This window comes from Schistocerca gregaria, chromosome X (assembly GCF_023897955.1).
Source record: "Schistocerca gregaria isolate iqSchGreg1 chromosome X, iqSchGreg1.2, whole genome shotgun sequence".
NCBI classification, from domain to species: Eukaryota; Metazoa; Arthropoda; class Insecta; order Orthoptera; family Acrididae; genus Schistocerca; species Schistocerca gregaria.
In genome coordinates this window covers 168,475,818-168,497,521 of record NC_064931.1, presented here as the reverse complement: position 1 = coordinate 168,497,521, position 21,704 = coordinate 168,475,818, and the positions used below count along the sequence as shown (strand labels likewise).

General features: G+C 38.5%; 2 protein-coding genes across 2 annotated transcripts in view; both read left to right on the top strand.

Moving 5' to 3' along the window:
* Nucleotides 1-21,704, top strand: part of LOC126298982 (lysosomal acid phosphatase-like) — a 725,001-nt gene that overhangs the window by 252,996 nt on the left and 450,301 nt on the right. The gene's annotated exons all lie outside the window — the stretch shown is intronic.
* Nucleotides 9,111-14,334, top strand: LOC126298981 (uncharacterized). The gene is made up of 3 exons (XM_049990604.1): nt 9,111-9,955; nt 11,674-11,832; nt 12,610-14,334. Exons 1-3 carry the CDS (start codon nt 9,115-9,117, stop codon nt 12,843-12,845), a joined length of 1,236 nt encoding a protein of 411 aa, XP_049846561.1. The 5' UTR covers nt 9,111-9,114; the 3' UTR covers nt 12,846-14,334.

The window sequence follows — 21,704 nt, the reverse complement described above, 5'->3', positions numbered from 1 at the left end:
GGGTAGTAGAAGTAATCCATTGAACCACAGACCTATATCATTGGCGTCGGTTTGTAGTAGGGTTCTGGAGCATATACTGTATTCAAACATTATGAATCACCTCGAAGGGAAGGATCTATTGATACGTAATCAGCATGGTTTCAGAAAACATCATTCTTGTGCAACGCAGCTAGCTCTATATTCGTACGAAGTAATGTCCGCTATCGACAAGGGATCTCAAGTTTATTTCGTATTTTTGTATTTCCGGAAAGCTTTTGCCACCGTTCCTCACAAGCGACTTCTAATCAAGCTGCGGGCCTACGGGGTATCGTCTCAGTTGTGCGACTGGATTCGTGATTTCATGTCAGGAAGGTCGCAGTTCGTAGTAATAGACGGCAAATCATCGAGTGAAACTGAAGTGATATCAGGTGTTCACAGGGAAGCGTCCTGGGACCTCTGCTGTTTCTGATCTATATAAATGACCTGGGTGACAATCTGAGCAGTTCTCTTAGGTTGTTCGCAGATGATGCTGTAATTTACCGTCTAGTAAGATCATCCGAAGACCAGTATCAGTTGCAAAGCGATTTAGAAAAGATTGCTGTATGGTGTGGCAGGTGGCAGTTGACGCTAAATAACGAAAAGTGTGAGGTGATCCTCACGTGTTCCAAAAGAAATCCGTTGGAATTTGATTACTCGATAAATAGTACAATTCTCAAGGCTTTCAATTCAACTAAGGAACTGGGGCGTTAAAATTACGAACAACTTCAGTTGGAAAGACCACATAGATAATATTGTGGGGAAGGCGAGCCAAAGGTTGCGTTTCATTGGCAGGACACTTAGAAGATGCAACAAGTCCACTAAAGAGACAGCTTAGACCACACTCGTTCGTCCTCTATTAGAATATTGCTGCGCGGTGTTGGATTGACGGAGGACATCGAAAGGGTGCAAAAATTGGGAAGCTCGTTTTGTATTATCACGTAATAGGGGAGAGAGTGTGGCAGATATGAAACGCGAGTTGGGATGGAAGTCATTCAAGCAAAGACGATTTTCGTCGCGGCGAGATCTATTTACGAAATTTCAGTCACCAACTTGCTCTTCCGAATGCGAAAATATTTTGTTGAATGATCATCAAAATAAAATAAGAGAAATCAGAGCTCGAACAGAAAGGTTTAGGTGTTCGTTTTTCCCGCGCGCTGTTCGGGAGTGGAATGGTAGAGAGATAGTATGGTTGTAGTTCGATGACCCCTCTGCCAAGCACTTAAATATGAATTGCAGAGTGATCATGTAGATGTTGATGTAGATGCACATGAGGAGTAGATGAAGCGAACACCAAATGCTCGTTCTTCTATACCCATAGACATACCCCTAAATTCATTTCTGTTTTCACACCCAACTTACACCATCTTTGTCACGTTTTGATTCCACACACTTACTTTACACAGATATGCTTGACGAACAGCAATACCAATGTCAATCCTCTCAACATCAACAACATGAACATCACAACGGACACAAATGAAGTCTTCATCACTACATCATTATCAGGTCATAATTATATAAGCCACAGTTTACTATTATTTAATGTTTTAATGCACGATTTTCAATTAGTATAGAGTGTGTAGATCAAGAATAGCACTTAACTAGTGTCGGCCGCTCTATAATCGCAAGAAATGTAATAATGGGGTAAAAAGGAGACACATAATGGACTGGAGCTAGTCCCTTTCCTACGTATTGTTAGATACGTTTTTAGATGACACAGCTGGCACATGACTTTAATGACGTATTGTTCATTCAAAGCCGCGCGGAGAGACCGAGAGGTTAGCGGTGTCATGTCACGGATTGCACGGCCCCTCCCGCCAGAGATTCGGTCCTTCCTCGGGCATGGGTGTGTGTGTGTGTTACTCATAGCATAAGTTAGTTTAAGTAGTGTATAAGTCTAGGGACCAATGACCTCAGCAGTTTGGTTCCATAGTAATTCACACACATTTGAACATTCATTCAGGGTCTGTAAATAATTTATTCATATAAATAAACACAATTTTGCACAAAACTTCGTTTTTAAGAGGAGTTCGGTAAATTAAAATCGCCTAGAAGCCCTCATTTTAATACACACACACACACACACACACACACACACACACACACACACACACACACACACACACACACACACACACACACAAATGTGATTGACGTAAAGAATTCAAAAGTAACTAAAAATTGGGCACGTTACTTGTCAGTTAAGTCTAACCAGTATGTTAATAGTAAAGTCGGCTGTCTTTCCTGAACGAATGCTGTAAATAGGGGTCGACAAAAAATGGAAACACCGAAAGAAATGCACGCTTGACCATATTCAAGCCTGCGGATGGTGCTGTTGCATGTGACCCCGGACGACACCTTTGCAATACCCTGAACGTTTTCAAAGTGTCAGTCGTGGTACAACCGTGTTCCACATGGTTGTCAGTGCATTATGTCGCAGCTACGTGTATTCCAACGTAGGAAAATTGTTGGTGCTCGTATGCTAGGCGCGTTTGTAACCAAGGTAGCCCAACTGTTCGGTGTTCCAACAGGCACCATATCCAAGATCTATGCCACGTCAGGGAAAGCGGGAAAACGTCATCCGCTAAATCACAATGCGAACGAAAGCGTGTGTTATGTGATCATGACAGTCACTGAAAAGAATTTCCACAAAAAAATTAGGAGACGACAGCTGCAAAAGCCACGGCAGAACTGAATGTCGCACTCGCAAATTGTCAGCACCAAAACAACGAGAAGAGAGCTTCAAAATCAGAGGATTGCAGGGCGAGCTGGCTTTCAAAATCACACAGCAGTGAAGCAAGTGCCAGAAACAGGAAAACGTGGTGCTGAAGGTATGAAATGACCGTGTGGCATTGATGGGCGGGAGGCCCTATCCAGGGAAGTTCGACCGCCGAGTTTTAAGTCTTATTTCAGGGACGACTTACGTGTCTTCTTCTTCTACTGTATTTCTTTCACCCAGTCTTGTCAATAGTTCCCTAATGCTCTCCCTGAAACACTCTACATTCTCTAGTTCTGTCAGTTTATCCAGGTCCCATCACCTTAAATTCCCACCTTTTTGCAGTTTCATTAGTTTTAATCTAAAGTTCATAACCAAAAGATTGTGGTCAGAGTCCACATCTGTCCCTGGAAACTTCTTACAATTTAAAATCTGGTTTCTGAACCTCTGTCTTACCATTATGTAATCTATTTGAAACCTGTCGGTATCCCCAGGCTTCTTCCATGTATACAACCTCCTTATATGATACTTGAACCAAGTGTAAGCTATGATTAAGTTATACTCTGTGCAAAATTCTACCAGGCGGCTTCCTCTTTCGTTCCTCACCCCCATTCCATATTCACGTACTACGTTTCCTTCTCTTCCTTTTCTTACTATCGAATTCCAGTCACATGTGACTATTAAATTTTCGTCTCCCTTCACTATCCGAATGATTTCTTTTATCTCATCATACATTTCCTCAATGTCTTCGTCATCTGCGTAACTAGTCGGCATATAAACTCGTTCTACTGTGGTAGGCTTGGGTTTCGTATCTATCTTGGCCACAATAATGCGTTCACTATGCTGTTTATAGTAGCTTCCTATTTTTTATTCATTATTAAACTTACTCCTGCACCACCCCTATTCGATTTTGTATTTATAACCTTGTATTCACCTACCCAGAAGTCTTGTTCCTCCTGCCACCGAACTTCCCAATATTTCTATCTTTAACTTATCCATTTCACTTTTTAAATTTTCTAACCTACCTACCCGATTAAGGGATATGACATTCCACGCTCCGATCCGTAGTTTTGTTTCTCCTGATGACGACGTCCTCCTGAGTAGTCCCCGCCCGGAGATTCGCAGTGGGGACTATTTTACATCCGGAGGCACGCAAACCCTCCCCACGAACGGTAAGGTCAATCTTTCAGGGCGGTACGGGGTGGAGGGTGACATGTATTATGCGACCGTTTGGCTGAACATGTCTGTCCCATGGTACAATGTTTGTTCCCTAATGATGAAGCCGTATTCCAAGACTACAGAGCCCCCGTTCACACAGCTCGAATGGCCCAGTAGTGGTTTTGTGAGCACGGGGACGGATTTTCACATCTCCCTCGGCCACGACCGTCACCATGTATCAATTTTATTGAGCCTTTGTGGCCTACTTTTGAGGAAAGTAGTTACAACCGCCATCAACTTCTGACATCGTTACCTGAACTTAGCACTATTTTGCAGGGTAAATGACATGATATTCCCTTGGAAACCATACAGGACCTGTATTTATCCGTCATAGTGTACTGGAGGCTGTTGTAAACGCCAACGGTTTGCTTATTCCGTAATATGTTGATTTGTTGATTTCGGGGAGGGGACCAAACAGTGAGGTCGTCGTCCCATCGGATTAGGGAAGGATGGGGATAAAAGTCAGCCGTGCCCTTTCAAAGGAACTCTCCAGGCATTTGTCTGAAGCGATTTAGGGATGGCAGGATGGGGGCTCGAACCGTCTTCCTCCCGAATTCGTGTCCACTGTGATAACCACTGCGCCATCTCACTCGGTGCCGTATTAGGCATGCTAATGTGGTGTGTTTTGCGCGCATACACATTTCTGGCCAAGCCCTGTATTTTTAACTCTAACTCTTTACATTAGCAACCAAGGCACATTAACACTAGAGATATAAAACAGCAGTTCCATTGTGTTTTGAACTGGTAGCAGCGATTTCCGTAAATTATGTGTAATTACTGAATTATGCGGTAAATAAAATAAACAAAAAAATCCAGCACGATTATTACAGAGGTTATATAAATCAGAGACGAATGAAGTTCCGCATGTGACTGCATAATATTGTAAGCATTTTGAATATAAATTGACTTTAAGCCATATTTCTGACGCTGTTCCTCATTAGAAGGAGAAGGTAAAGGCGAAAGAGAAAGTTTTTATTATTTTACTTCTTTTCGTTCAACATTAGTTTCTCCATGTCAGTGTTCGAAGTTTTATTTGTTTCTGATGTCATTCCGGAATAGTTTGGTAGATGCTTCTCAGCAGATCATCGCTTTGTCTGAGAAAATGGCTGCTTCCAAAGGGCGTGTTTGAGAGTACGAACGGGCAGGAATTTCTCGGCAGCCCAATTGTGGAGTGACGAAGCAGGGAGCAGAACTGCCGGAAGCAACAAAGTTCTCAGTATGAATCATTCCGCCTCGCTACACCGGCCCTGCCACACAGCTGCCTAGAAGCTTGGCTGTGAATCATCGAAGCTGTAGAAACACTGACGTCGCTGCACGTGACATTCCGAAGAAATCTTCGAGTACGGTGCCCGCCGTTCTCTAGACCTGCGCGTAAATGACGCAAGAAGTCGGGAGCTACGATCCTAACCACGCTTGTCAGTTGACGAGTCTGTTGTTGCTGTCAGTGTAACGGTCCGTCTCACGCACGGCATCTTTGATAAAATTTAGTGACTCATTTTATCAATAAGCAATTCTATAGATTAAATAAAATTCTATCGCCAAGCAAATAATGTTATTATAAAAGGACTGAAACTCATGTTAGCCCTACTTCATTGCGATGGAACTCAGTGTCACTGGGAAATGGTCATGGAATATGTCAGTTTGTATCGAGAACTTAAAAAAAAGGAAAATATAAGAATAATAGTTTTTGTTACTTAATGCCAAATGATAAAAAACATGTGAATAAATTAACAATCATATTCAGTGAGCACCTTAAGATATGTTTCACTTTCCAAAGCTTAGCAATGACCAAGCTAGGGCGAATGTATCTATCGCGGTCTATCAGGAGCAGCTATGCTCTTATCTTGCTGGAGTAATCTGTGGGAATCTTCCTACACGTCAGTCAGGCTCATACTATCCTTTATCTTCCCCTGCTCAAAGGCTATATGACATATAGAGCGGCATGAAGATGACGTAATGTATCGTCGGAACTCGAAGCCAACTAAAATAACAATATGGAAATTTAAACGGTTGAAAGGTGTTTGATTTGACGTTCTAATCACTGAAAAGGCCTAACTGTCTCTCCACTGAGAGCACTGACGTCGAGCCCGATGTCTCCCACCAACAATTTAGACACCTGAAAGCCAATCAGGAACGTTGCAGAAGGGAGTAACTATTAACTTTCTGCTGCAGATACAGCTCTCCTAAAAGAGGGGCTATCCTTGTAAATATTAGGGCCAATTCAGTTCAGTAATAATTCGAAATCTGTATGTTTCATTCGAAAAAAAAAATTGTGAAATAGCCCATATTCCAATTCAGCTTAAAGGCAAACAGTAATTTTGTCCCACCGCCCCGCTCCTTACTTTTCGACAGAGACGTTGTCCACCAGTAACGTTTCTTCTTCTTTTTCTGATGATCAGCTTCTTGCAGTAAAATAAATGTTTCACATGCGACGACTGCTAAATCCTCTTCTTCCTCTCAATATCAGCCGGTGAAATTGTAATTAAAACGCTACCTTTATGTTGTTGTTGTTGTAGTCTTCAGTCCTGAGACTGGTTTGATGCAGCTCTCCATGCTACTCTATCCTGTGTAAGCTTTTTCATCTTCCAGTACCTATTGCAACCTACATCCATCTGAATCTGCTTAGTGTATTCATCACTTGGTCTCACTCTACGATTTTTACCCTCTACACTGCCCTCCATTACTAAATTGGTGATCCCTTGATGGCTCAGAACATGTCCTACCAACCGATCCCTTCTTCTAAACAAGTTATGCCATAAACTGCTCTTCTCCCCAATTCTATTCAATACCTCCTCATTAGTTATGTGATCTACCCATCTAATCTTCAGCATTCTTCTGTGGCACCACATTTCGAAAGCTACTATTCTCTTCTTGTCTGACCTATTTATCGTTTATGTTTCACTTCCATACTTACATACGAATACTTTCAGAGGAGACTTACTGACACTTAAATCTACACTCGATGTTAACAAATTTCTCTTCTTCAGAAATGCTTTCCTTGCCATTGCTAGTCTACATTTTATATCCTCTCTACTTCGACCATCATCAGTTATTTTCCTCCCCAAATAGCAAAACTCCTTTAATACTTTAAGTGTCTCATCACCTAATCTAATTCCCTCAGCATCACCTGACTTAATTCCATTATCCTAGTTTTGCTTTTAAACTGGAGCAACGTCGACAAGTTATCAAAGCCAAATGTGACTCCACATGGTCCAATCCCTTGGCCCCAAGCCCTTCGTTTGGTGTGGATGAGAAATCTAAAGCCATTGCATTGGTGACGAACTTTCTGCCGAATCCAGTTTCTGTAATTCGTTGGCCTTCGTTGGCCTGGTCTGTGTGCATTTTATCAGCTGGCATCTGCAACCCTTGCGCCAGCTGGAGTGGCCGAGCGGTTCTAGGCGCTACAGTCTGTAATCACGCGACCGCTGCGCTCGCAGGTTCGATCCTGCCTCGGGGATGGATGTGTGTGATGTCCATAGGTTAGTTAGGTTGAAGTAGTTCTAAGTTCTAGGAGACTGATGACCATGGATGTTAAGTCCCATAGTGCTCAGAGCCATTTGAACCTTTTTTTTTTTTTGCTATTTCGGCAGCAAAACAACTGATTCTGGACGAAATAGAGAGGATATAAAATGTAGGCTGGCAATTTTTAGAAAAGCGTTTACTAAGAAGAGAAATTTGTTAACATAGAATATAGACTTAAATGTTAGGAAGTATTTTCTGAAGCTATTTGTGTGGAGTGTAGCCTTGTACGGAAGCAAAACGTGAGTGATAAACAGTTTGGACAAGAAGAGAATTTAAGTTTTGAAATGTGGTGTTACAGAGTAATCCTGATGATTAGATAGGCTGATCGAGTAACTAATGAGGAGGTACCAACTGAAATTGGGGAGACAAGAAATTTGTGCTACAACTTAACTAAAGGTAGGGATATGTTGATAGGACACATTCTGAGGCACCAAGGGATCACCAGTTTAGTATTTGAGGAAAAAATCTTGGAGGGAGACCGAGAGATGAATATAGCAAGCAGATTCAGAAGGATGTAGGTTGCAGCAGTTATTCGGAGATGAAGAGGCTTGCACAGGATAGTGTAGCATGGAAAGTTGCATGAAACAAGTCTTCGGACTGACGACTATAAAAGCACCAACTATCAATGGTTACCGCATGCTCGTCCGAAAATGCAGTCTAATGTCAAGAAATGAATAGCATATTAAGTGGCCATCAATTCGTTGTTACAGGGAGACGTTATTAAAGAGACTATAGCAGCTATCACTTGAAACGATTTCGAGGTCAAAACAGTAACTGTTTCAGAAGAGTGTTATTTATGCACCATGAAGAGACTATTCCAGCGTCTTGTTTGATAGTGCACTGTGTTCTTTAGAATATCAGTACAATGTGACTGTTCTTTGTTTTACTCCTGGAGGGAAATCCACTAATTACTCCAACAAAAAAGTAAAATAATCACCACGAATTAAAAGTATGTATTTTTCCTAAGACGTTATTTCTTCGAGGATAAATAACTGCTAATTTGCCTTTGTGAACTTTTGGTTTCTATTTGCTTTTAGTCTCATCAAATAAAAATAAAAAGAAAATGATACAGTTGTATTTTTGTGTATTTCACTTTGTTTATAGTGGCACGGTATATTGTAGATACGTCTCATTTACCGCAGAAAATTACCTTACTTTCTGTGTCGCACTAAATTTCACAGAAAGCCGGTCCAATTCTGTAATGGCAACAACCCTGTTTTCATATGTTTATATACGGGTACATACAGATACGTGCACACTTACTGCGATGTTATTTTTTTGTAATATAGACAGCCTAAAATAATCCAAGGTAAGATAATAATCCTGCTGTACGTATAATGGATTCCCAAAACGAACAGAAGAGTCTATTTAAACATATTCAGTCCTTTTACGGCCAATAAATTGTTTCGTTTTGCAATTTCATCAATAAATTTCAATTTTATTTTTTTACTCTCGACCATTGCCAATTAAGCTGACCGACAACTTGACTGATTTTTACAGTCAAGATTATTATGGGATTGGATATGGACACTACAAAGCGTGTGTTGGCATTGTTCTGGAGGCCCTGCCTGAGATTGCCCCACCCTGTAGCTTCCCCCACCATGTAGCTTCTCCCACCACGACTTCTCCCACTACTGCTTATGAGCCCCCACTATACGACTACTCCTACAGTACGAATAACGCATTTGGCATTCAGTTTCAGTGAGACTTCGGTGAATAGTGCGACTAGTCTTAGCTATTCGAAGGGCGTCTTAGTGCTTTGCTCGAGTTCCAGTCGGTTTCATAGTGTCAGTTGGATCACTTTTCAGGGCATTATGTCGTCTGAGCCTGGCAATGAATTACGATGGAACGCAGTTATGTGTTACTTTCCTGGGCGTCCATACTACCTCAGATATCAGATTGGGTTTGATATACTTGTTAACCCTCCTGATGCACAAGCGGATCCATCTGTGGCCGGTCAACCTCCACGCTTGATCCGTGTTCAGCTTTACTTCCCAGATGGTATTATCTGCAATCCAGCATACTTCGATGAAATGCCAAATCCTCTTTCATTCGAAGGTGATGTGCCACATTCCTACCCTCCACTCCCTGATGTCTATCCACCAATGCACCCAGATAATCCACATCCAACCCAGTCGTTTTATCGTCGTCTACGCCAGCAAGCTATGATGTTGCAGGAACAACTTTATACTCGTGTGCTTGTAGATATCGCAAATGGCCAGCCTGGGGAATTTATGGTAATTGATGACACACCATACGACGTCATTCCTCACTGCAACGAGTGCAATGAGTTTCACAGAGATCCAGAACTTGTTCACATGAAACGACCCCGAGGTGCTCCAAAACGCAAGCACTCAAAGCAGTCACACAAACAGCCAGGGCGTTCATATCAGCGTCCATCAAAGTCCACATCCACAGATGAGCAGGACACGTCACATGCAGCACCACACACAGCCGGTGAAAGTGTCACCACAGGCCCCAGTGAGTATAATGCTTTTGAAAATTTTCGGATAACAATTTAAACATATTACGCTACATATTACGCTACATATTATCTGTGGATGTCTTTCTAATGCTTCCCGTAATTGTTTTACTATATTCATGACTTGCACTAGAGATCTGCCAGTCTAATAAATTTCGATGCTACTACCTGGAGACAACTAGTGAATACATTGTTGCCAACAGGATTTGAAGTAGTTGTATCATGTGATCGCTGAAAACCTTCCTTAATCACAAAAGAAATTTGTATTTTTGAGAGAATGTGGTTGATTTCTAAGTCTGCTTTATGATTTTGGATCAGGAAGATGTACTAATCGCTTTCGACTGTGATTCAGACTGAAGAAAATTTCAAAATACTAAAGCACACTAAGAATCGTAAAGTATATATTTCTTATATTTGTCGTGTGTTATTCTGAAAGGACTGCATCATAAACCAGAATCTGACATTTCCTGCGCATTTCAGTTTGTCTCTCTCTTTCAAAATTGAGTATACTATTTCCTATATTTTACATTCATTCACCTCTAGTTTTCCCCTCTGTGACGAAATTACAATGATATGAAGTTATGTTCATATTTAGTGATATTCGATTTATTTATTTATGATATTCGATTGCTTTTCTGCAACGTGTAACAACAAATATTTTATCTAACATTTATGGAGATAGGTTCTATTAGAGACAATATGAAAACATTTAACAATATTACTGCCATCACACATACCGAGCGAGGTGGTGCAGTGGTTAGCACTCTGGACTCGCATTCGGGAGGATGACGGTTCAATTCCGTCTCCAGCCATCCTGATTTAGGTTTTCCGTCATTTCCCTAAATCGTTTCAGGCAAATGCCAGAATGGTTCCTTTGAAAGGGCACGGCCGATTTCCTTCCCAATCCTTCCCTAACCCGAGCTTGCGCTCCGTCTCTGATGACCTCGTTGTCGACGGGACGTTAAACACTAACCACCACCACCACCTGCCATCACACAGTAAGTGGTATCTAATTTGACACTCCACTACTAGTTGTGGATTTATACATGTTAAAATAATATGCTACCTACTACCACTCAGTAAGTGGTACCTTATTTGAAATTGCACTACTAGTTCCAGCTACATACCGTACATGAATTGCTAATTCAAGTTAATGAAACTATCTGAATTTCCAGTAAGAAAATATTAATTGGACTGTGAAAAGTCATTATTGTCAAGCCTCTATATTCAGCTAAATTTTGGGAACTCAGAATCCCTCAGTGATTACCAAATAATTTGCACAAAATATGAATTTTCACACATGAATGTTACTAGTTCATGAGTCACAGAGGCACATCAACATACTTCATTTAATTCTTTGCTACAGCCCAATGCAATCTTACTAGGTATTCTGTACTAAACTAGTTATTAGTGAGTTATCTGTAGTAAAGGATTTGTTAGAGGTCTGTGTTTGGTAAGCAATTCATACAGAAAGTAATGGAGTTGCTCACAAGAATGATAATAGCTGCCAGACCTCACTTGTTTATCAGTCTCGAACGGACCTTACAATGTGTCATTATGGGAAAATAGCACAGTATGTCATAGGGTGCTTTACAAACTGTGTCTTTGAAGTGTTTTGCAGTTAATATATTTTTTTCTACATTTGCCCACAGATTTTATATGCCATTTATTGCAATAACTGACATAAGCTAGTCCTGTGGGTTTCTTTTTTTTTCAGAAAAACATCTGCAAAAGCGCAAAAAGCGTACAGTGACTCAGCAGTTGCCAGAGGAAAATGAGTTACATGAAATAGCGACAGGAATACAAAAGAAAAATGTTTCCACTCTGGCTGCTGTTGCAACCATCGAAAAGGCAATGGATCGTTTGAATATACAAGGTAAGAATAATGAGGGAAATGTAGTTCAGGACAGTGAGAAGCTTTATGCAGATGCAAATGTTGATAACGACAACTAGATGGATGCAAATTTAGCAACATGGCGATTCTTGTCATACATCCTGCACTCAACGTCATGAGGAATTTTATTTGTATTTTATGTTGCCCGTAAAGTCAATTATGTTGTGAAACCAGAATTGACATTTTGTCTGCGCATTTCGGTGTTAAGTATTTCCCTTTCAGAATTGTGTATTTAACACTATTTCCTATGCTTTATACACATTCAGCTCGATTTTTCTGTTCTGTGATGCAATTACAATGATGTGAAGTTATGTCCATAGTTAATGAAAAACAACAATTTATTTGTTTATGATATTTGTTTGCTTTTCTGCAACATACAATACCAAATACTTTATACAACATTTAAACAGATGAGTTCCATTAAAAGCAGTATGAAATATCTGCTGTCACTCAGTAAGTTGTGCTGTCCCTATGGCACTGCTAGTTACTGACTTGCACTCATTAGTTGAAGCCACATGCATAAATTTCTAATTAAGGTTAATGAAAATATCTAAATTTTTTCAGTCTTGAAAGAACCTTATAATGTTTAATTATGAGAAAATAAGCACAGTATGCTATAGGCAGCTTGACACAGTGTATCCTTGAAGTGTCTTACAGTTAATATATTTTTTGTATATTTACCCACAGATTCGACACCCTATTTATTACAATAACTGTGATGTACACTAGACCTGTGGTTTCTTTTCTTTTTTTTTTTAGAAAACAATCTGCAAAAGCAAGAAAAGCCTACATTGACTCAACAGTTGCCAGAGAAAGATGGGTTACATGAAATAGCAACAGGGATACAAGACAAAAATGCTTCCACTGAGCCTGCTGCTGCCACCATAAAAGATGAAATGGATCGTTTGAATTCGCATGAAGAGAACGATGATGGAAATGTCGTTCAGGACAACGAGAAGCTCAGTGAAGATGCATATGTCAATGACGACAAATAGATGGATGCAAATTTAGCCACATGATGACTCTTTTCACTCATCCTGTGCTCAATGCCATGGGGAATTTCATTTGTATTTTAGACATATTGGCAAATTACGGCCTCTAAAGTAATGTACGTAACTTTATTTACCTCACAGGAGGTGGTTTAGAGACTTATGTAAGCATGCATGTGGTGTCTGGCTCAGGTTTCCAACAGAGATAGTCTTAACATTTTTATGTGTATTTTTTAAATTTAAACATGAAGAATTCATTTTTATGCTATGAGTAGAGTTTTGTAGTGTAAAGATTGATTGAAAGCTTTTCATATGACGATGGAATGCTAAGCAAGTAGAAAAAGTGCTCAGCCATCTGAAAGTAATCTACTAGGTGTCTACAGTGTCAACTAGTTGTTTATTAAGATGACGTGTAGCATTTTATACTAATGTGTACTTATTGCCTGGTACCTGCATTCTGTGGTGGGTATGAATAAGAAGGTTGTCCAACCATAGTTATTGTGATTTCTATTGTACAGAGATCTTTCAACAGTGGTTACATCATTTTCCACTGCTGTGTAAAATACTTGTGATTTTAACATGTGTGCTTCACTCATACCAGTTAATGAATTAAAAACCTAAGTAAAATGTTCATTTAAAGCAGGAAACATATGATACAGAATTGCTATGTTTCTACAATTCTGACAGAATACATTACTGTTTGTTGAACAATCTTACTATGGAAACTTGTATTGGGGATTATTGTTATTGTAGAATTACTGTAGGTAGAAAAGGGAATTATACAAAATTATAGTTGGAAATAGAAGTAAATATTTCAGTTAAATAGACTGTTTTAATCATGTAATTGACCTTTGGATGTGATAGATAATATCTGACTGATGTAGCTGTTCAGTTTCTGTGCTACAATTGGGTATGATTTCATGAATTATCAATTTATTGGTTGTTATAAGTGACTTGTAAAATGTTTGTGAGCATTAAGTAAAAAATGTGTGTGAAACCCATTTTTTATACAATGTGAGAAACGAATGCTTAGCTTCTATATTACATACAGTATCATACGTGACAGTTAATTATAGCCTTTTATGGTATAACCAAATACACTGATAAATTTCTAATTGGACATAGATAAATTTGTGGGTAATGTGTTTTCCCTAAATATATCATGTGTATATTACTATGAATCCCAAAATGATAACTAATAAAATTTTAGTATTACACAGTTCTACTTATGGGTAATCATTTGTCTATGACTTTTCTAAAAACTGAAATTGCTGAGCACCTGTACTGCTGTAAGTATGCTAACAATGTGTAAAAAATATAGTTTGACAATTGTTCTTATATAGGAACGAGTTATCCTTGATATATTTGTGAAAATACTTATGAAATTGGAAATTTCACTTTGAGATGTGTTTTTTGTAATTAGTTTTTTCTTATAAGATTATATGATTTCTGTATGTTTTTCATTAAATAAAGGATCAATACCTTGAACAACAACTCTTTTGTGTAATTATTTTCTTATTGCTTTTTAGGCAACTGGTAAGCAATAACATATCTAAATAAAAGCTGGAAGGCCTCTGCAGCATATGCTGAGGGCTATCACGGAGCAAATTAATATTGGTACTAAGACTGTAGACCAAGTGAGGTAATGCAGTGGGTAGCACACTGGACTCGCATTCTGGAGGATAACGGTTCAATCCCGCATCTGGCCATCCTGATTTAGGGTTTCGGTGATTTTCCTAAATCGCTCCAGGCAAATTTTGTGGCGGTTCCTTTGAAAGAGCATGGCCGACATCCTTCCCCATTCTTCCCTAATCCGATGAGACCGATAACCTCGCTGTTTAGCCTCCTCCCCCAAATAACCCAACCCTACTAAGACCGTGGATCCCCATGACTGATACAGTTCAGTAGAGTGAGTGGAATTTCCACATTATTCATTTCATTATGAACAATAATTAATGTTTGTGTTAAGATGCTACCATAAACGTAGTGTCAGGATTTTCTGCAGTATTAACTAAAATTATACACGCAATACTTTTTACATAAGCAAAACAGAGATAAAAACGTTCATAGATAACTAGTCAAGTTAATCGGTCGAAGAAAACAGCTGCTATTTCTAGAAGCTTTTGCAGGTATGTCTTCAAATCTGCAGTACATATTTTATGTATGTATATGCAGAATAAAAAGTATATCTTTTCTAGCTAATATAACGATCATCAACAATATTTGTAGATTTTCTTGTACTGTGTTGCTTGCAAGATTCAGGACAAAAATCAAAAAAGTAAGTTTTCATTAAATGACTTTTAGCACCAACTAATTAGGCCAATATTTAAGTTGGAAAAATAATGTTAAAATCATGTATAACATGAGTTTATCAGTTTTGGAAGAGAAAAATTATCGTTCTTTTGGTTTAATAATTTCATGAATCCCATGTTGAAGGTAAATGAAGAAAATATTTTTGTAAAACACAGTATTGTTCTGGTGGCACATCAGTTTTAAAGCAGAATTAAAGTTTCAGTGTATTCAGCAAGTTGTTACTTCATTATCTTTTTTACATACTTTGTTTAAATTTGTTCTTGTATGTCTCTGTCATAGTTTTCACATTAACAATTATATAACGAAATTTGTCTGTAAAACTTGCTCAACTGCAAATATTGTCGTGAATGGATGGGGTCACTACATTTCTTGAAACTATACTTACTGAATGGAGGTTTGTTATGTCACTGAGAAGAGGACACCAATTTTATTACTACGACGTGACGCCTAATAACACAACAATCTAAAAAATGAATACCATACACTTCACAAAAACTATGCCTCTTGTAAAAAATAGTCTCTCTCACTGAAAAAGGCACCTCTTACAACAATTCACATTCATTTCCAGTGCTTTTTTCAGTACAGATTCAATATAGTCACGAACGCTCTACATTTGACACACACATTACTATCTCCTGTTCACTAAAACACATATTTGCTCAGTTACTGGCTTCTTAGCAAAAATTCTGAGACACAAAGCACTTCATATGGTAAACTGATACTATACAGCATGAAGTACTAGAAAGTAAATAAAAGGAGCGCAGGTGCGTCACTTAAAGGCAAACAACGAGAACGCTGTAGTTGTTTTCTCAACAGCAGTAACACATTTTATGAATATATTGGAGTCTATTTAGAAAGTTAAGAAATTCTGATTTACAATCTATAGAAAATGTTTCTAATCGTTCAAGCAACAAGTGACCAAGGAAAAGTCAGCCACTCGCATTTATACTTCGGGTCCACATTCATAGAGCTGATTTGACAACACAGTTGCCACATAAAATCGTGTAAGAGGCTCACAGACATGTTGAAAATAAATAGTAGTACTATATTAAGGCTGGACTGGTCACAATTAAAAAATCATGTTTGAAAATATAATGACTTTATTGCTCGTAATATGACGTGTTTCGGACTTGGCAGTAGATTAGATTAGATTAGATTAATACTTGTTCCATAGATCATGAATACGACACTTCGTAATGATGTGGAACGTGTCAGGTTAATAAAAGATGTCTGTACAAGAAATTACATTACACAAAATATTGCATGACACTAATGATTAATTTTTTTTTTTTTACTTAGTTTATATCTAAAAATTCAGCCAATGAGTAGGAGGAGTTGTCATCTAGAAATTCTTTTAATTTATTTTTAAATGTTAGTTGGCTATCTGTCAGGCTTTTGATGCTGTTTGGTAGGTGCCCAAAGACTTCTGTGGCAGTATAATTTACCCCTTTCTGTGCCAAAGTCAGATTTAACCCTGCATAGTGAAGATCATCCTTTCTCCTGGTGTTATAGGTATGCACACTGCTATTACTTTTGAATTGGGTTGGATTATTATCAACAAATTTCATAAGGGAATATATATACTGTGAGGTTACTGTGAGGATCCCTAGATCCTTAAATAGATGTCTGCAGGATGACCGTGGGTGGGCTCCAGCAATTATTCTGATTACACGTTTTTGTGCAATGAACACTTTTCTACTCAACGATGAATTACCCCAGAATATGATGCCATACGAAAGCAGTGAATGAAAGTAGGCATAGTAAGCTAATTTACTGAGATTCTTATCACCAAAATTTGCAATAACCCTAATAGCATACGTAGCCGAACTTAGACGTTTCAGCAGACCATCAATGTGTTGCTTCCAGTTTAACCTCTCATCAATGGACACACCTAAAAATTTTGAAAATTCTACCTTAGCTACAGACTTCTGTTCAAATTCTATATTTATTACTGGAGTTGTGCCATTTACTGTACAGAACTGTATGTACTGTGTTTTATCAAAATTTAAAGAGAGTCCATTTGCTGAGAACCACTTAATAGTTTTGTGAAAAACATCATTTACAATTACATCACTTAGTTCTTGGCTTTTGGATGTTATTACTATACTTGTATCATCAGCAAAAAGAACTAACTTTGCATCTTCATCAATGTGGAATGGTAAGTCATTAATGTATATCAAGAACAGTAAAGGACCTAAGACCGAACCCTGTGGGACCCCGTGCTTGATAGCACCCCAGTTTGAGGAATCATCTGTTGTTTTAACATTACACGAACCACTTATTTCAACTTCCTGCATTCTTCCAGTTAAGTATGAATTAAACCATTTGTGCACTGCCCCACTCAAACCATAATGATTTAACTTATCTAAAAGAATTCCATGATTTACACAATCAAAGGCCTTTGAGAGATCACAAAAAATACCAATGGGTGATGTCCGGTTATTCAGAGCATTTAATATTTGATCAGTGAAAGCATATATAGCATTTTCTGTTGAAAAGCCTTTCTGAAAACCAAACTGACATTTTGTTAGTACTTTATTTTTACAAATATGGGAGGCTACTCTTGAATACATTACTTTCTCAAAAATTTTTGATAGAGCTGTCAGAAGAGAGATTAGGCGGTAGTTGTTGACATCCGACGTATCCCCCTTTTTATGCAATGGTTTTACAATGGCATATTTCAGTCTATCAGGGAAAACACCCTGCTCCATAGAGCTATTACATACGTGGCTGAGAATCCTACTTATCTGTGGGGAACAAGCTTTAAGTACTTTGCTGGAAATGCCATCAATTCCATAAGAGCTTTTACTTTTCAGTGAGTTTATTATTTTACTGATTTCAGAGGGAGAGGTTGGTGGAATTACAGTTGTTTCAAACTGCGCAGGTATGGCCTCTTCTATTAATAGCCTTGCCTCTTCTAGTGAAGATCTAGATCCTATTTTCTCCACAACATTTAAAAAACGATTATTCAAAATATTTTCAATTTCTGATTGTTTGTTAGAGGACTTGTCATTCAGTTTTATTGCACTAAAGTCTTCCTGTGCTCTTGGTTGCCCTGTTTCCCTTTCAATAATATTCCAAATTGCTTTAATTTTATTATCAGAGTTACTGATCTCAGACATGATACACATGCTTCTGGACTTTTTAATAACTTTTCTTAGTACCGCACAATAGTTTTTATAATATTGAACAATTTCGGGGTCAGTACTCCCTCTTGCTGTTAGATACAGTTCTCTTTTACGGTTGCAAGATATTCTTATTCCTTTAGTTAGCCAAGGTTTTTTATATGTTTTCTTGGAATTATGTAACTATTTTCTTGGGAAAACAATTTTCAAATACCCTTAAAAATGTATTGTGAAATAAGTTATATTTCAAGTTTGCATCGGGTTCCTTATACACTTCATCCCAGTCTAGCTGCTGTAGGCTTTCCCTAATGTTTGCAATATTTATATTGTTAATTGAACGCACTGCTTTGAAAGTCTGATTTATTATACTGCATGGAGCTATGTCATGTACTGTAACAAGCTGTGCACTATGATCTGAAAGACCATTCTCAACAGGATAAGCATTTATGTCCTTAAACTTATCTTGGTCTATAAAAAAGTTATCTATCAATGTACTGCTGTTCTTTGTTATCCGAGTAGGAAAATCAATGACGGAGCTCAAATTGAAAGAACTGAGTAATACTAAAAGGTCATTCTTCCTATTACACTCTTTCAGGGAATCAACATTGAAATCCCCACAAATGATAATTTGCTTCCCCCTGTCTGACAGATAGCACAACAAAGCATCCAAGTTTTCTAGAAATGCTGGAAATTCCCTGAGGGGGACCTATACACTGTTACAATTATGAAAGTGCCATCATTTAGTGTAAGTTCAGTGGCACATGCTTCCATATGTTGCTCTACACAAAATTTTTTAGTTTCTAAATTTTTTGCACTGTGGAAGCTTTTGACATATATGGCAACTCCTCCTCTCATCATATTATCTCTACTTACATGTGCAGCTAATTTGTACCCATTGATGCTAACCTTTGGCATATCAGTGACAATGTGATGCTCAGACAGGCATAGTATATCTATTACATTCTTGGTTTCTATATCTTCTAAACAAAGCAGAAGCTCATCTATTTTATTCTTCAATCCCCCAATATTTTGATGAAATATACTAACAGTATTTTTCACTTTACTTTTGTGAGTATCTTTAACTTTTTTAACATCTTTAGTACTTGCCTGGCTGAGTTTCCCACTGGACACTGATCTTACACTAAAAAAGAGTTTCCACCATGAGATGTAGTTCCTCCCCCCTTTAAATTTCCTGCTATCAGCCCAGCCAGTTTACCCTTCCCTTTCCTGTTGAGGTGTAGGCCATGTCTAGTATAGTCCCACCTACAGAGTGAATCAACAGGAACCACACCAATGTGTGACCCTGCACCAGATCCAAGTATCCGTTCCAACTCCAAATTAACTCTCCTGACAGAAGAGGTCAAATGAGGTCGGTCGTAGCGCTCCAGAACCGACACAAACCCAACACTGGTATGATTCGATGCCGATGCAATCTTTGCCAGGTCACACTTTATGCTGTACCCCGGATCTCTGTCAATACTGTTGCCCGGCCCACCCACAATAACCACGGTGTCTTCCTTAGTAAAACCTTTACATAGTGAACCTAAATCCTCAGTAACCTGCACAAGTTCAGCACTAGGTTTGAAAAAACTTGTGACCTGGTAATCCAACCCTAATTCATCCTGTAGAAGTTGGCCCACACCCCTTGCATGCGAACTACCTAGCAATAAGACTTTCTTTCTCTTTGCAGACTTCCCTACATTCTTAATCAATTTGCTGCTGAAAGCTTGTTGAGCCCTGTCTACATCTACTTCTGTGAGAGGCTCATCAGTTTCTGACTGAGGCAACAGGTCAAACCTATTTTGTACATTAATAACAAAGCTGTCAGAAGAATTTCTTGGCCTGTTCCTCATGCCTGTTGCCACTTCCCACCCCTGTTTACCCTTCTCCCCCCTTAACCTGCCCAGTTCTCGCCTAGCCTCATCTAACTCAGCCTGAAGGGAAGCAATTTTCCCCTCCTGTTCCACAATCTTCCTATCTCTACTGCATAGCCTACAGAACCACTGATGAGTCTCGCCTATTTTCCCAATTCCCACGCCACTACAGTCGCCCCAATGGAAAAAGTTACTACATCCATCACACCAGACCCCGGAGCTAACGATCCTACGGCACGTCAGGCACTTTACACTCATGGTACAAATCGATTTCAGTGACAGAAAGACAATTAAGTTACCGGAAAACAATGAAAATACGTGTACGAAAAATTAGGCCTACTCGCGACTATGTAAACAGTGGTTCAGAAGTTTTTTACTGGAAATTACTTAAGAGATGACGATACTCTACAGATATAAAGGGGCAGCTAACGTATTTAGCACACTAAACTATCAGTAAATGCACTTAAGATTGCGGTATGAAGTTTAATCTGAAAACTCAAAAGTTCGGCCTGTTTAGATATCTGTGATAAAGTACCAAAGATACATGGAAATTACAAAACTGAATCAGAACAGTGAACTACAAGAACAAAGCTCAGTTGTTCACACAAGGTGCTTCAGGGCAAAACATGCCTAGCATCATGATGCTGCACGTAGATATAAAGCTTACAAGATGTGTACATAACAATCGTTAGCAGACTAGTGGAAAAATCTTTAACATGAAACAGGTGAACAGTCATGCCAGATGTCAGCATAGCAGTGATGCTGGCGCTATACCTCTTCGTAATTCACAACAGAGTCCAAAAAATTTAATCATAAAAATACAGTGGTCAAATAAACATGATAAAATTACAACAGGAAGCAAGAAAGCAAAAGATTTTTTTAGTTTATAACGAGGACAGAAAAGAAAAAAACTGATTGGCTACCGTCAGGTGGCAAAGTAGTAGCAAATATGATGACGTACTTCGTCAAGATTGATAGTGAATTTTATCTATGAGAAGTACTAGATATGAGTATGTAGACAACAAAGTAATTAGTTACAAACTTTAAAATGTAAAATAAAAACCAATAAACGAAGACGTTCTGGCTGGTATCAGGTAGCAGAATAGTAGCAACATTGACGCTGTACATCGTTGTACCTGAAAATAGCTATATTAAAAGCTAAACAAAAAATAATACATTATCACAATGCAAATAAGAAACGAATGAACAGAGTCATATTGACTGACGTCAGCTTGTAATAAAAACTAACAGATGAAAGAAGCACAAGAGCTATGGCGAGCGTCTTTACACAAGTTGTAAATGCATAGAAATAGAACAAAGTAAACAAATATACCGTGATACAAAGACGCGAACCTTTGTAAGGAACATAAGGTAGCCATCTGTTACTGGAAGTATAAAAAGTGAAGGCGTATGAAAATGAGAATAAGATACAATTTCTAAGAAAAAAGAACCAGTGCATCAAATGCAGAATATTATCTATCTGTCAATGGTTTTAATCATATAACGAGGAAATACTGTTGTATAGGAGGAGCTATCACGTCATGCTGCATATC